This window comes from Pezoporus flaviventris, unplaced genomic scaffold, assembly GCF_033815535.1.
Source record: "Pezoporus flaviventris isolate CSIRO_AGI_PZ_B2104156 unplaced genomic scaffold, CSIRO_AGI_Pfla_v1 ptg000007l, whole genome shotgun sequence".
Classification (NCBI taxonomy): Eukaryota; Metazoa; Chordata; class Aves; order Psittaciformes; family Psittacidae; genus Pezoporus; species Pezoporus flaviventris.
The window spans coordinates 17,443,271-17,458,215 of NW_026892555.1; the positions used below are offsets into that span (position 1 = coordinate 17,443,271).

At 45.6% G+C, this 14,945-nt stretch overlaps 1 protein-coding gene across 2 annotated transcripts; it reads left to right on the forward strand.

The window, feature by feature from the left end:
- The first annotated feature begins 4,931 nt into the window (after positions 1-4,931).
- On the forward strand, positions 4,932-14,581 carry TMEM74 (transmembrane protein 74). Of its 2 annotated transcripts, XM_061447866.1 has the most exons (3): positions 4,932-5,016; positions 5,975-11,961; positions 14,117-14,581. In XM_061447866.1, exon 2 carries the CDS (start codon positions 6,178-6,180, stop codon positions 7,132-7,134), a length of 957 nt encoding a protein of 318 aa, XP_061303850.1. In that variant the 5' UTR covers positions 4,932-5,016; positions 5,975-6,177; the 3' UTR covers positions 7,135-11,961; positions 14,117-14,581. The 2 variants fall into 2 exon arrangements, with proteins under 2 accessions (XP_061303850.1, XP_061303849.1); XM_061447865.1 differs by lacking the exon at positions 4,932-5,016 and having other exon boundaries at positions 5,653-11,552.
- Positions 14,582-14,945: the final 364 nt, after the last annotated feature.

A 14,945-nucleotide genomic window follows, 5' to 3' on the forward strand; every position in this document is an offset into this window, starting at 1 on the left:
AGCTATTATTTCCTCATATTATGTTGCACTCCCTATTTTTTCTGCACTATCGTCTGTCCTTTAAGTCCCTAGCTTAAAAGCTCTTTGGTGTTTTCTTTATTCCTCCCCTAAGCAGTCTCTGATTTTCAGGTTGGCTTCCCTGCAGGGTAGTCTATCATCTCACTTTTCCTCTGCATTCCTCCATTGCATAATCAGTATTTTGCAGGCTGTGCTGGACATCTGGTGGACTAAAACTCCCAGATCTAACACATGTTTACTGGAGGTGAATCACTGTCTTCCCATGTAAGTGTGCACAAGGTGATGAGAACAACCACTCAGAGAAGCACCTGGAAAAGGCAAAGACAGGGATCAGCTGTGTGCATGAAGTCTGACACTCAGCAGTCACAGAGCATACAGGGCTGCAGCCTCCGGTCTGTGAGCTGACCCAGGGAGAGACATGTCCTTAATGTCCAAGGTGTGGTCATGTTGGGAAACAGATGGAGACATTAGTGCTCACAGGCAACACCAGTGGGCCTGTGGGGATATGTGATGACCCCAGGCCCATGTCAGAGAGGCCTGTTTGGAGGTATCTCCACCACTCCAGTGTTCAACTGCTTAGGCACCTATAAAGGTGTCCAGGTCACTGGCACTAGGCAGCCAGTCTGCTTCGGACAGGGCAGGGACAGCTCAGGTATGTCCCACTGTACAACTGGAGCACAGGCTGCTGAGAAAGAGCTGTGAGAAAGTCAGTGGATACTAAAAAAATAAAGGTACAGTCAAGGATCAGGGTGTTGAGGCAGGGGTGGTCATTTGCCCAAGGATTCAGGAGGGAAAATGGCCAAGTATGAGCTCCTGAAGGAGGAAAGCAGAAAGGCTGGTCGGAATGAACGGCAAAGCACGGGGTAGTGGGGTCATTCAGGTCCTGCTCCAGTCACTCGTGTGGCCAGAGCAAGTGGGAGGCAGCAGCTCTGCGACACCCAGACCTGGCTTTTGCCCTCCCAGTGCCCTGACACCAGCAAGTCTCCATGGGTGAAGCAGGAGGGAGCAAACCTCATCCTAACAGCTCCTTAAATCCTGCATGTCCTTCACATCTGTTAGCCTGTAAGTAATTGATTCACACTTCTAAGTTGCATTTCTCCTATTTGCAGAGTCTCTTTGGACATAACCAAAAGTGTCCAAGCAAGGTGACCCAAAAAGCTGGGCTGTAACAACATCGTTTTTTCCAGTGGTCAACAGCCCACTCTCCCACTCCTGCTCCTCCAGGTGACTCCTTGATCTAAGCCTGAGGAATATCTCCTTTTCTTGCTCAGGGTCTCTAGATATCCAAACCACGATTTCACATGCTCAGACATGGGAAGACTTTAACAAAGATTTAATCTCCACTTGACAATTCTGGTACATCAGATCACCCATATACGGTTTCTTTGTTTCCCTTTAAATTTATGTACTTACTGTGTCTTTTATTAATGCACAATGGATGTGCATTAGTAAAGCAACCAAAGTAGTATTAAATTGCCTTCCTATCTACTTCTGCTTTATAAATCAATAGATCTGTGACAGTAATGTGTTTTAAACACACAGAAATGCTGGATACTTCTTTTCATGGTGAGTTGTCCAAATATTTGCTCACTATCCTCAGAATATATTCTCTAAGCAAAAAAAAAAAAAGTACATCCCTTTTTTCTTTTGTATTTATATAAAAGCTTAGCTTGGTCTCTTTATTCACCTCTATTGCCTTTATTATTTTGCACCGACTTGTACACAGGTCCATATATTTCTTTAATAGTTTTTAAATTTTCCTGCAGCCCCTTGTTATTGGCTCCCTAACCAATTTACTTTGCTCAGCAATGTGATCTATTTGAATGGAAATGGGAAGTTTATGCAATAGTCTCCTTAGACTTCTCTGAATACATTATGCTCTGAGCCACACCGTCCAGAGTCCACCTTTATCTTAGAAGCTATGCAGTCCTACAGCACTTGCACAAGGACTGCTGGAAGCTTAAGGTCCTATGACTGTGTGGGATAAAGAATTGAAGATTCTGTGAACACAAGATCCCTAAAGGAATAAAAAAGAATAAAAATATTTGGGGGAATGCTCCATTGAGGATCCCATCCAGCACTAGAAAAATTCCTGGACTGGTAAAAACAAGCAGAATGTTTCATCACCCTATTGATAGGATGCACCATTCAGAAAACTCATTCCAGTTTTGCCTGGTTTCTCTGATGCCTTCAAGGCTGGTCATGCCCACAAGAAGTCTATAAATGCAAGCATAATTAGGTGGGGTGAAACCACTCTTAGATCCTCACCAGCCTCCTTCCAGTCTTAGGCTGTACATAACTTACTGAGAACAGAAAAGACATCCATATACATCTAGTTCAGATATTCATTTATAGCTGTGTCAGCTGGAAGAGAACTTCCAAGCAGGTCTAGAGCATAGTTTAAATCTAATTCTGTATATCCCAGCTGATACACCTTTTTCAGCCTACTGTCACATCCCATATTATCACTGTGTTGCTACCACAGCTCTGCTCAGACTCTGAAAGAACTGTGTGATGTGGTAGGCTGCAGTAGAGACAACAAGGCTCATCAACCTTGACACTCTGCTCCGGTCTTTTATTCCTGTCCCATTGTGTGTCCATCAGTCTGGTTTTTAGCTCTGCGCAGCCATCTTTTTTCTATGAAAAATGTTCTTACTTCTTGCTCTTGCTTGATTAATCTTTTCACCAGCTGCATTTGTGTTTGCAGAGTATGTGTTGCTATGCATTCATTTCACCACCTCCACACCTTAGAGCATTGGCAGCAATCACTTACATTCTTTAAACAAAAATGCTGTTAACTCTTTGCCTCCAAAGAAAAAAGAAATGCCAGTATAAGGGATTGTGACTAGCCAATGAGTTCACTATAAGAGTCTGCACTGTAGGAGGCAAAGGAGGGACACCTTCACCTGGGAAGACATATGACAACAGAAAATTCTTTGCTTGACAGAGTCATGTTCCCTGTTTTCTTCTTACTTCATGGGCTTGTAATTATTAGCAACAAATTTGTACACTTGCCTGACACAAGCTGGCACACAACAGGGAAAGTGGGTGGCAGATCAGCAAGGCTTTTGTGTGTGCTTAAGTAACACGTAACTAAGGTTCTAGTAAGTGCTCAAGAAAATGTGCTGTAGCTCCTGAGTTTTGAAGATCAATGACAACAATTTCCTGCCTTTGTATCAGCTATTGGTATGAAACTGTCTACCCAAGGCCATGGCAGACTGTGCTGGGACCAGGAGAGGTGCTGACTATCTTCCAGGCTGTGTTGCTGCGGCTGAGCACCACATTTTGTCCTGGTAGTCACCTAAGTAAGACTTGTCTATTGAATAAGGTAGGTGCATCTTGTGTTACCAGCTCCTATCTGTGTGCTCCCAGATGGAAATGTACACTAGCCTTTAAGAGAGTGTTTCTGCCTTCACTTTTTCTTTAAAGTGTTTGAGCAACTTACCAACAGGCTTTTTTCTTTTTTTCTTTTATTCTTTTTTTTTTTTCACTTTCATTAGGCATTTGGGTTTTCGCCTTTATATTTATTTCAAAGAGGGCATTGTTACAAAAAGCTCCAAGGACGTCCTGTGCTGTTTTCACTCCATAATTTTCTCCTTACAATTTTTCTTCAAAGAGTGAATAATACACTATTCAATGCATTGAAACTGCACTCTGTTAATGGAAACACTGCCCGGAGCTGCTTTGAAACGGTGGTCCAAACCAGCCCACAGTGCTGAGCAATCTGTGCGATGGGCACCAGGAGTCCCTTGGTATTGCTGTGCCCTGGCAAGTAATTTTAGCATTCGTGGGAGTTACTGGCACAAAGATTTGAATCTTCTGTACTGGGTCTTTTGGGTGTCAGCAAGATTTGCCTTCAAAACTTCAGCTTGTTTGCATAATACAGTGCTTCAGAACTGGCAGAGTCCTTACAGAGGATCACCTTGTACTCCGGTGTCAAGTGACCTCCTTCAGACAATCTGTCCTTCTGCCTCATTTGGCTCCTCCCCAGTTCGCTTTCCCTCGTGCCCCTGTTTTCCTGCCCCGTACCTATGGGCAGGTGCTGCTCACTTCTACTTCTCATGAGCATCCTCATTTCAGCTCTACTCCAAGGGTCCCTCCCTGCTCTTTGTCTCCCCAAAGCCAGGTCTTTCCTCAACACCACAATAGCCACCTATAATAAATCTTCAGTTCCTCCACAATTTATTTTCATATTCTAGTTCATCTCTTCAGAGAAAGCACTAGCAAGAAAAGTCATTGATGGTTTGTACAAACTGGTCATTCATTTTATTATGTATTTTTGGCAACAGCCTTTAAGTCATTTATGCCTGCCACAGAAAGTATGTGGAGAGTCTGCTAACACAGAATGAATTCCTCAAACTTTCCTGTAAGTCTTGCTCAGAGAAGCTCCTCTCCAAACCCGTGCCAGGAGCGTAGGGCTCAGAGGGAGCTGACATTGGAAAAGGCTTCCCAGGGAAGTGGTGGAATCACCATCACTGAAAGTGTTCAACAACTACATAGACGAGGCCCTTAGTGACATGGTTTAGTGGTGGACTTGGGCAGTGCTGGTGTAATGCTTGGACTTGATGATCTTAAAGGTCTTTTCCATCCTAGTTGATTCTGTGATTCTGCGATGCCTGCCCGGTGAGGTTTGAACCCAGCCCTCAGACGCAGGAGGCACCGGCTGGATCACTGCAGGCCCCCGCCGGGAGGCGCCCGCGGGGCGGCGGCGAGCGCTGGCGAGCCTCCCGGCGCGGCTCCCGGGGCTGCCGCAGCGGCGCGGCCGCCCGCCGCCTGTGCCTACAACTCCCGGCGTGCCGCAGCCACCGCCCGCCCGCCCGCCCGCCCGCCCGCGGCACAGCCCGCCCGCCGCCCTCCTCGCCTCCCCTCGCCTCGGCTCGGCACTGCCCGCCTCGGCTCGGCTCCTCACTGTCCGCCTAGGCTCGGCTTGGCCCAGCCCTGCCCTTCCCGGCGCCGCCCGGCTGAGCCCCGGGACGCTGTCCGCGGTGCGGGTGTTAGGTAGGTGTGCGGGCGGCAGCGCGGCAGGCGGGCCGGGCAGGTGAGAGCCCTGCGGGAGGAGGAGGCGGCGTGCTCCTGCTTGCCGGGGTTGCGTGCCTGCGCGCCTGTAACCCCCATCACTCGGGTCACACAGTTCCGTGCGGATCCAGCTGCTCCTGGCGCCGGCGGGGACCGCATTTGCTTGCGCGGCCGGTTCCCGCTGAGGTCCTGGGAAGAGCGTGAGTGAGCAGCGGTTGTAACCGATCGCGGATACGCGATAGGCGCACATGTGTTTTCTACGCATGCAACACTTTTATTGGGCTGCAGGCATCTAGTGACACCGGGCATCGGCCTCGAGGGGGGATGGGGCGCGGAAGAAGGGGGTAATAACGAATTAATTGCAGATGAGAAGTAATATCCGTCTTTGAGTCACCAGTCTTTGAGGCATAATTTCATTCCGAAAGCTCTTAATCGAACGGGAGATCTGCTATAGGAAAGCGCTGCTTTTCCCATAGGATTATCAGATTTCCATCAGAGAATAGAGATCCTGGATTACTGAGCTACATGGGATTTGTGTGTTTTTTTTCTAGTTAGTCTGTGAATCTGAGTTTTAAATCTTTATTTGGAAGGGGGTGGGAGAGGTACTGGCTTTGAGAGAGCAGACATCTCGTTTCTCTGACATTTCACACAGTTATTCCGGTTATCCTGCACTATGTAAATGACTTACTGCCTTAATTGGATCTTGGTGTCAAAGGTTGATTAGACTCCCTAATAGATTTTGGATCTGCAAGAGGATTGCAGTTTTAAATGCGTAGTTAAAACAATCGTGTTTGCCGTCTCCCCTCGAACAGTTGAGAGGAAGACTGATGTTTCACATTTGCATTATCTTATCTTTGGTTTATTAATGTATCATTATGAGGTTGTCAGGTTTGTTTTTGTTGTTTTGTGTTTTTTTTCCTCTCTGCTATTTCATCTGCAGACTGAAAAGAAATGAATGTCAGAGAGGATTTATTTAGTCATTTAACAGCTGACACAAGCCATGTCCCTAACAAAACAGTGATGAAAGAGTAGAAGATTTCTGGGATACAGCAGCTCCAGTACCGTGAAGCCGCTTCCGCGGGTCAGGGACATCTGCTGAAGGATGCGGTAGCCCAGGAGTCAGGGCTTGCAGAGACAAGGTTGATGGCTTGCATGGAGCTTCTTTACTTGGCAGAGGAGAGCAGGCAGGCATCCCTGGGCACCGCTACGGACTGGAGGCTGCCTTCCCCTCCCTGCGAGCAGCAGCAGCAGCATGAGGGGGGTGAAGTGGACCCCAGAACAGCCGCTGCAGTGGCAGCCCTGCACTGTGAAAGGCATTGCAAGCCCCTTCAGAGGGGCCCTGTGGCTGAGCCCCCCTTGGCACCCCAGCCGTCTCCCCCAGGGACCTCACCCTGGGAGCACCCAGCACCCTCCGGCACGTCCCAGCCCTGCCACCCGCCTGAGCACCTGACCAGGAATGAGGATGGAGGGAAGAAGAAAGCCTGCTGCTGTGCCCAGGAACTCGAAACGTCATTCACCTATGTGGATGAAAACATAAACCTGGAGCATGCAAGTGCCCTCAGTCCTCCAGGCAGCCACTGCCAGGATGCCCCTCTGCAGCAGCATTCCTGCAGGGAGCTGCCACCCGAGTGGGTGCATGATTCTCCTTCCCTGGTCTCTGAGGAGGAAGACGCTGCCTCAGAGGTGGCAGCCGGGAAGTCTGTGGACTATGGGTTCATCAGTGCCATTTTGTTCCTGGTTAGTGGCATTTTGCTGGTGATCATTTCCTATGTGGTACCCAGAGACGTGACTGTGGATCCCAACACAGTGGCTGCCCGGGAGATGGAGAGGCTGGAGAATGAGAGTGCTAGGATTGGGGCTCACTTGGACCGCTGTGTTATCGCTGGGCTGTGTCTTTTAACTCTGGGGGGTGTGGTGCTGTCCAGCCTGCTGATGGTGTCCATGTGGAAAGGGGAGATGTACCGGAGGAGCAGGTTTGCATCCTCCAAGGAGTCTGCAAAGCTCTATGGGTCTTTCAATTTCAGAATGAAGTCTGGTGCAAATGATAACATGCTCGAGCTGTCGTTAGTTGAGGAAGATGTGCTTGCCATAGATAATTAGCATGGTCATGATTTTTAAGGCAGCATTTCTACAGGAAAATATGTTTCATTAAAGAAAACAGATGTGGCTAAAGATAGCTGGTGATGCAGTTTATTTGTCTGACAAAAATCTTTTTTTTAAGCTCTATAATGAATGTTTGAAGCATATGAGCCCTTGTAAAGGGAAAACGTGCCAGAGAAATTGCAACTGATATAAAATAATGAAAACCACTGAATAAAAAGAGATTTGTGATAAGTAGGTTCCTCAGATACTCGTTAATCCTAATATGAAACATTCCATTGGTGTGTTGTCTATATCATTTTCTTATTACTCCAGTATAGAACAAGAATGACCTTGACACTTTGGAGGCTGTTAATTATTTCAGCCTGCAGGACTGTGAATAGTCTACGTGGTAGACTGTTAAGAAGCAAGACCCATATTCAAACAGCAGGGCTAATATTTAATTGAGGAATGCTTTTTTATCCTTTAATTTTAAGCTGATCCCTTCTGTTGCGTGAGACCTAAGGGAAGAAAGAGCACCACTTGGTCATGACTTACTACAAACCTCCCATATTTTCAAACAATGGTACAATTAGGGATGATTATTTAGAATATAAAATAAGAGGCAAAGGGCAGGGAACCATATGGATCATGGTAGTGGTAAGAGACAAAAGGCTCTTTCAGCTGAGGTCAGTGGCTCCATTTCAGTTCAGATTAGGAATGATTGATAGTCATTAACTTCTGATAACTATAGTGACCCATATAAAAGAAGTTTAGTTCCTAGTGGACAGATGTCTTTGTATGAAAACTGCCATAACTTGAATTAACTGACCTCTTGTTTGGAGTCTCAAAAGGCCCAAAGTGAAAAAACACGGGGATGCTGAGACTGAACACGTCTCCTTCAGCATGGATGCCAGAAGAAATTCAAGCTCAGCTGCAGGGCTGTGCTTATATGGGGACTGTCTACATCTTACTAGTCCTTTTGAAACTTCAGTTTTGTATCACCAGGCTGTCAGCCTTCTCATAACCAGCAAGGAAAGGTCAGGAAGGAGCTTTCTGGGGCTCTGTCAATAAAAACCACTTCATTTGTAAAAAAAAAAAATCAGTTGTTGGGAAATACAAAGGTCAAACATCAGGCAGTTTACTGGCTGATGTGGGACTCACTTAACATAGGGGTGATCGAGAGTATGTGTTGTTATTTAATCACAGTTCTGTGGCACAGTAGCCAAAAACCTGTACTACTGATGCTATTCACTTTGTTATCAATCAGTTTCTGTGGAACATTAAGGGTGTGTTCTTGCAGTGCTGAGAAAACCAACGAAGATTGATGTATATATCACTGTCAGTTCCTACTGAACAGTGGTTAGTATACCTGTATGTCCTGTTAATATATATGTATGTGTCCCTGCCAAATCCAAACATGAGTGAAGAGCTCTGTCTGTACAATCCCTGACTGCAGAGTCTTAGTAGAAACCTGTGATTCACTGTCACAGCCTCGTCAGTTGTGGGCTAAGTCTCAAATATCAGGAATATTGAGTATTTTTAACATGATACTGGGGTTGTTTTTTTCCACACTGTGACATACCTGAGAAGAGTTCTCTTGGGGAAGGAGATCTCCTTTGTGTCCCCCTTTTCCCAGGAATATGTGGCAGCATGAGTTGTCAGCATAACAAGTGTCAGTTGGAAATGTGGGGTCTTCATGCAGAGAGACTGAAGGCTGTTTTGCCTCCTCATTCCCTCTTCCCTGGGTGTTTGTGTCAGGAGGCATGTGCAGCACCGGAGTCTGGCACTCACTCAGTTCAGTCCCTCCTGCTTGCCAGCCATGGGTGATGGCACGGGTGCCTTCGACCAAGGGTCCAAGGAGCAGTCCTGCTCCAGGCTTGTGCCTTTGGTCACTGTAAATAGCATAGTGTGGTACCCAGGCTTTAGTGTTGGCCCTGCAAAAGAGATGCTGCTTCAGATGTTAGCTGGTCTAACTGCTGCTTTAGTTCAGTGTTATTTGGTAGTTAAATGAGCAGTCTTATTAGGTGGTGCTGCTGTCTCATAGATGATTTTGCCATGTGGAGTGTGTTTGCAGGCAAGAACTCAACAGTGGCCAGCACCTCCATTGTCATCTTCGGAGAGCTTATGTCCCTGTGGATGTGTCATCAGGAATTCAGGATTGAATTTCTAGGGTAAATAAATGGAATAGCTTCCAAATGTAAGGAGAAGCCTTCAGCCTGTTGTGATAGGTGAGAGTGGGGAAGGAAGTAACCTGAGAAGCAGGAGGAGGAAGGCTCCTTATTAGCTGGCGTTTGCCAGCTGGTGGGTACGTGGACATTGCCTGTGGGGCCTGACACACTGCTCAAGATGGGGTAGGGAGGACAGCACTGCCTCTTGTCCTGGCCCAAGGATGGCAAGCAGCTGAATGTGGCCTCCAGAGGCCCAAGGAAAGCCTTGCCAAGTAAGAGGGCAAATGGTGCTGAGCTGGTGGCAGCAAGATGATGTGGGACAGGGGACAGTGCTGTGGGGGATGAAAACCCTTTCACCAGCCTGGGTCCCTAATGGGAATTGCTGTTCTCACCTTCCTGACAGTAGCTCTAAATTGAGGCTGGTGGTTTTAAGAGCCATTATTTTTATTTTGTAATGGTACACGTTCATAAAATTGGAGTGCATTCTATTATTGCAGAAAGATGACAGCTAACACTGTAAGGATCACAGGTTTCTTGTAGGAACCATGGCATGCCTTAATGCTGATTATTAGCACTAGAAAAGGGAACGCTCCCCTGACTGTCAGTATATTATTATCAAGTGAGAAGTTTTCTGACACTTTGTAAAATGCCTGTCACAGATCATGAGCCTGCAATAGTTAAATGAACCCTCAAGTTTTCCCCAAGCATTCTGAGGTAATGTAAGTCAACCTAATAATCTAAATAGACACTGCAGGAGTGTGAGGAGTAAGCAAATTTCAGTAACAGGACTAACAGTTTATTTTGGTGTTTGTGTGTGCTGTGGAAGAGATGAAGGAAGGCAAAGTGCAGGAGTTTAGCAGATAAAACTCTCAGGACATTTCTCTGATCACCCAGCAAGATACCTGTACACATTACAGGACTGTGTGGCTTGGTGGTACGATATAAAACCTCTGGACTCTCAGGTTCTCGTGCTGTGTGATGCAACAGAGACCACAACACTTGCTATCTGGTGGCTGATGGTAGAAAATGAATGTATTTGCCCAGTGGACGAGCCTTTGCATCGTTCACCTCACACGAGATGGTACCAAAGGCTGAGGCCAAGGGAGATTAATTGCCCTCTCATACGCCATTGCAGTTTGATTTCCCCTGCTCAAAATTTAAATGCTTTAAGAGTACAAGCATGATTAAAATCAGGTTGGGTGTTTTTCCTTGCTTGGGTTAAAGTTGTCATGTGGATCACTGGAGAGCTTTCTTCTGTGGGGATCTAACTCTTGGGGCATAGCAGGTGGGTTTTAGGTGAGCCCTGGAGTACCCCAGAGCATACCAGGATTTGTGCCCTCAGTCAGTTTATTTCTGTCAGTGAAGCGTGACAGTTTCCTGTGTTCTACCTCATGACATATCTGTGTGCCAGGGCCTGCCTGCCGAAGGGGACCCAGGGGTCTGCATTAGGGCTGGAGATGCCATGTGCTGTGATGATGCTCCCCTGTGGCGAGGTGCTGGTAGCCTGCGGCTGGCTCCCCTCTCCTCAAACAGCTCCCAGTGACCCATTTGCTCAGTTTCTGTCCCTTTAGCTGTCTGAGGCCAAGGCTGCCATTTGGGAACTGCCTGGCACCAGCTGGGGACTCGCACCCAAAAAGAGTGACTCCACAGAGTCCCAGCTCCACCAGGCTCCCTGGCCTGCCAGTCTTGCCTTCTTGCTGCCAGACCCATACCAGCCCCACAGCAAGAATGCCTGAGACTCTCTCCTAGGAAGCCACGCTGGGTTGTTGCTGGGTTTTATATGTTTACAGTTTTTTAATCTTTGTAATTCTTTTAAAAATCTGTCTGTAATGAATATAAAGTTTACCGACTGGGAAAGCGACTGGTTTAATGTTGTAAAACTCCTTTTTGACCCACAACAGGGCAAAACGTCACAGTCCATCATGAGCTTTTCAATAGTGTGTTTCATGCCTTATTATGATAGCAACAGCGTTCTGTACAGATAGACAAATAAAAGTCTGTAAAGCTGAGTGCTGCTGCCATGCTCCTCTTTGCTCCTTGCTGAACATCCAGTTGCAGTGGTTGGCTCTTCATCCCCATGCCATGGGTGCCTTGTCCTCAGCTTCTGGGAACTGTGGCATGGCAGGGCCCGATCTGGCTGCTCCAGCACACCGTGCTTGTCCTCAGCTCACCCAGTGGCTGTGTCCCTGACAGCTGGTCCATCCAGTTGGAAAGCACCAGACAACGCAGGCTTCCAGACTGCTGCACCAGTGTCCCACCTAATTCCGGGTAACAAAAAGGCAAAGAGGAAAGAAGGAAGATGGGCCCAGCCAGGGCTGTGTGAGCAGGAAGCTGGGGAGGTGCTGTGGTGGGAGGTGGGTGTCGAGCCCCTGCCCACCATAACCCTGTGCATCACCACTTGCCACATCCTCACCCCATGGCTTGGCCATGGCCAAGGTGGGACAGCAGATGGTATCAGGCCCAGCACCGGCCGTGGTTACAATGGTGGGTGTGAGGTCCCCAGAACGCGCTGGTGGTGGTGGGTGATGTGGGCAGAGGCAGGAGCAGTGCTCCCAGACGGCTGCAGGCTGGGCATGGCTGCCTCAGTGATGGCTTCACCTCTGCTTCTATAAGGGATGCCAGTCACCTTTGACAGACTCTACTGCCTCCCAAATGCAACAGTAAGGTATGCCATGAGGTTATGCCTTGTAGCATCACCTTGCTGTCGCTGTCACTCTCACAAGAATCAAAGCATGATGTGAATGCCACAGAGTGTGGGGATCCAGGCTGGAGCAGGGGCTGATTGCTCCTATTGCCTGTTTCCGTGATACCAAGTATAGCAGGGCCCCTATTTGCAATTTAGGTTTCAGACTGTTGCTGCTACCCTGAAGTGGCCAAATCAGCTGCAGTAACATTGCAGTGGTACCAGATGTGGCCTGTGGTATGCAACCAATAGTAAGAGGTTAAGAGAGTAAGTATATTTATAGATATGACAATCCATCAGATTACAGATCTGGGAGGCTTTCTAACTGAAAGCAAACATTAAATTAATTGTTGCTCTATTTTACAGGATTCTTCTTAATCGTACCTTTTTAAATTTTGAAGGATTCATCATCATGTGCTATGTTCACTGTTTTCCCCACACTAATAAGTCCTGGCAAGGTCAAGTGTCCTGCAGATTGCAGGGAGGTGAGATCTCTCTGATTTTCTTACCAGTTTAAAATAAATTATGGCTGTTACAAATTTGCATAAAACCAGGCAAGAACTTCTTTTTTTAAATGAACCTAGTTAATATTTGTTTGTGTAAATGTAAATTCAGTGCCCACTGTAGAAACTCAGTCAAATAATGCATGTTTGTATTGAATTTTCAGTGCAAATCCACACTTAAAATGCTTCTGCAGAGTTGCTGTATTAAAGATTTGTAAAGAGTTTTCTGCTTATTTAAGTGCAGATTTGTCCACCTTTGCATTACCATTAAGTGAGTTACACTTCACAGTCATTTGATCGTTGTTGTAAGGGCATTGCAGTCTGACAGACACATGCATTTTTTTATTCACCTGCACCCAGTGTGTAACCTGCAGATCAGCACTGAAAGTGCTTCTGTCTGCGTTGAGAAGTGAGATACCATGTGGCATGGTACGTAATGTTTTCAGGAAGGACAAAGATATCAAAGCTGTGCACAGAGCATATAGTTTCCCCATTTACAGATGAAGTGAGTCACCTCCTTTGCCCAGAGAGCCAGCTGAAGAGCTGAGGACAGAAACCAAGGCCTCTTAAGTCATAGTCCAGCACTGCAGAAAAAGCTTAATTGTTGCAGAACCCCTAGAATAAATTAATCCAAAAGGGATGGCAAATATTTTTTTTCTGATTAATGCAACTAAATTTTAATTTCAAATGAAAATTTTAATAGGCTTCTGTTGAAATAATAGAAGATATCTTTATATCAGCAAAAAAGGCTTATCTTTTCCAATAATAGTTTCTGCTTTGACAGATGTGTATGCAGGGAAATTTAGCTATGGTTGAATAAAACATTTCCAGTAGCAAAATTGATTCAGTCTGTTTTGTAGGGGCAAAAAAAATCAATTCTTCCCATTAGAAGTATCTAAAAGATGTTGATCAGCTAGAAATGTAAATAAAGTCCTTTAATCACTGTTCTCCAGCTGCAGAGTATCCATATGTAAGATTGTCTTTTGTTCCTTTATAGCTTAAAATAAATTTGGTTCAACTCTAACATGAAGCAGCTTTTGACAAACTAGCCAGAGTAACTGTGCTTGAATGTAAATAATACCAAGTAGCTAGGCTGACATTTTGGTGTTGCTTTTCTCAAGGATTAGCTGTTCGCAAAATGAATGTATACTTGATAACAATATATTGAAGCTGGGAACAAAGATACAGTCACTGCAAGGCAGAGTAGTATAAAGTATGTGCCTATTTTCAGTTTCTATGTATTATCTTCTGATTTCATGCAATAAAGACAGCACTTTTATGATCTCTTTGATTAGTAATTGTTAAGGGCTATTACAGGTCACAGAAGGCTCTTAACAGAAAGATGCAAAGTCTCTAGCTCTGTAAGTCTCTAAGCTTCTGTTTGCTAAGAGCTGAGAGAGTATACTGGGGCATGCTCACCCTACACTTTGTTTTAGATAACAGCAGTATCTGCTGCAGGCAACTATCTGAGACAGTTTTGTGATGATGGGCCTTTGATTTGATCAAGCCTGACCCCATGGTCTCAAAACTTTATGCTTTCCCTGTAGTGTGGATAACAAGTAGTTGTTTTGCTGCAGTGGCTTCCTGAAGAAGGAGCTATGGATCAATAAGTAACCATCTTACCTTTGTTTTTTGTCTCCTTTCAGGAATGGTAACCATGGCTGGAAGAGCTCTTGAGAGGTCCTTTTCCAGTCTTCTGGAGCTTCATTCACTCTCCATCATACCTCAAGTATAATTGCTCATGGCTGTGAAATTACTTCACTTGGTTCCCTGAGCACTCTGGGGTGAATTTTATGAGGCTTACCTGATTTGAAGATATGTAATGTATCTGTGTAGCCTCTTTTTCTGCTCTTTACGCAGTCTAAGTTCTTAATAAGTTTTAAAGTCTGTGGATTGTCTCAATCGGTTTATATTTTTTTTTTTAGTGAGTTAAAGAAAAAATAGTAGTCTGAAGCACTTCAGCCTTCTCAGTGTCATTTTCAGTTGTGCTTCTCTGTCCCTCCCACAAAGCAGAAAACACATTCTTTGTCTTTTTTTCTTTCTAGTATGAATATAGAGTAGTTCCTCAGGACCTTTTTTCTTTTCTAGCAGGATCTCATTTGCTGTCCTTGCCTGTTTTCCCCACCAAAAAAAACAACCCAAAACCCCAAAGCCAAATATTGTTATATATATGTCCTAACTTCCCCAGTGGGGAAATCTCCTAAATTTTAGGCCAATCTCATGACTAGCCAGACCCATGTTCACAATGCTTATTTTTCTTTCACGTTTTCACATTGCACATATGCTTGTTTTGTTTCCTTAATTTTGGGTAAGTATATGCTAAATTTCCTGAATATCTTTTTCCTTTAAATGTCTGATTTGTAGGAGCACACCAGCTAGTGCTTTGAATTTACTCTTTCCTTGGGATCCCTTCTCTAGAGGCAGAAATAATCTGCTGTACCATCTCCTTACTGTATTGATTTTTTTCTTGGTACA

What these genes read in the sequence shown, in the direction of transcription:
- TMEM74 (XM_061447866.1), top strand. Translation starts at nt 6,178, where the DNA reads ATGGCTTGCATGGAGCTTCTTTACTTGGCAGAGGAGAGCAGGCAGGCA.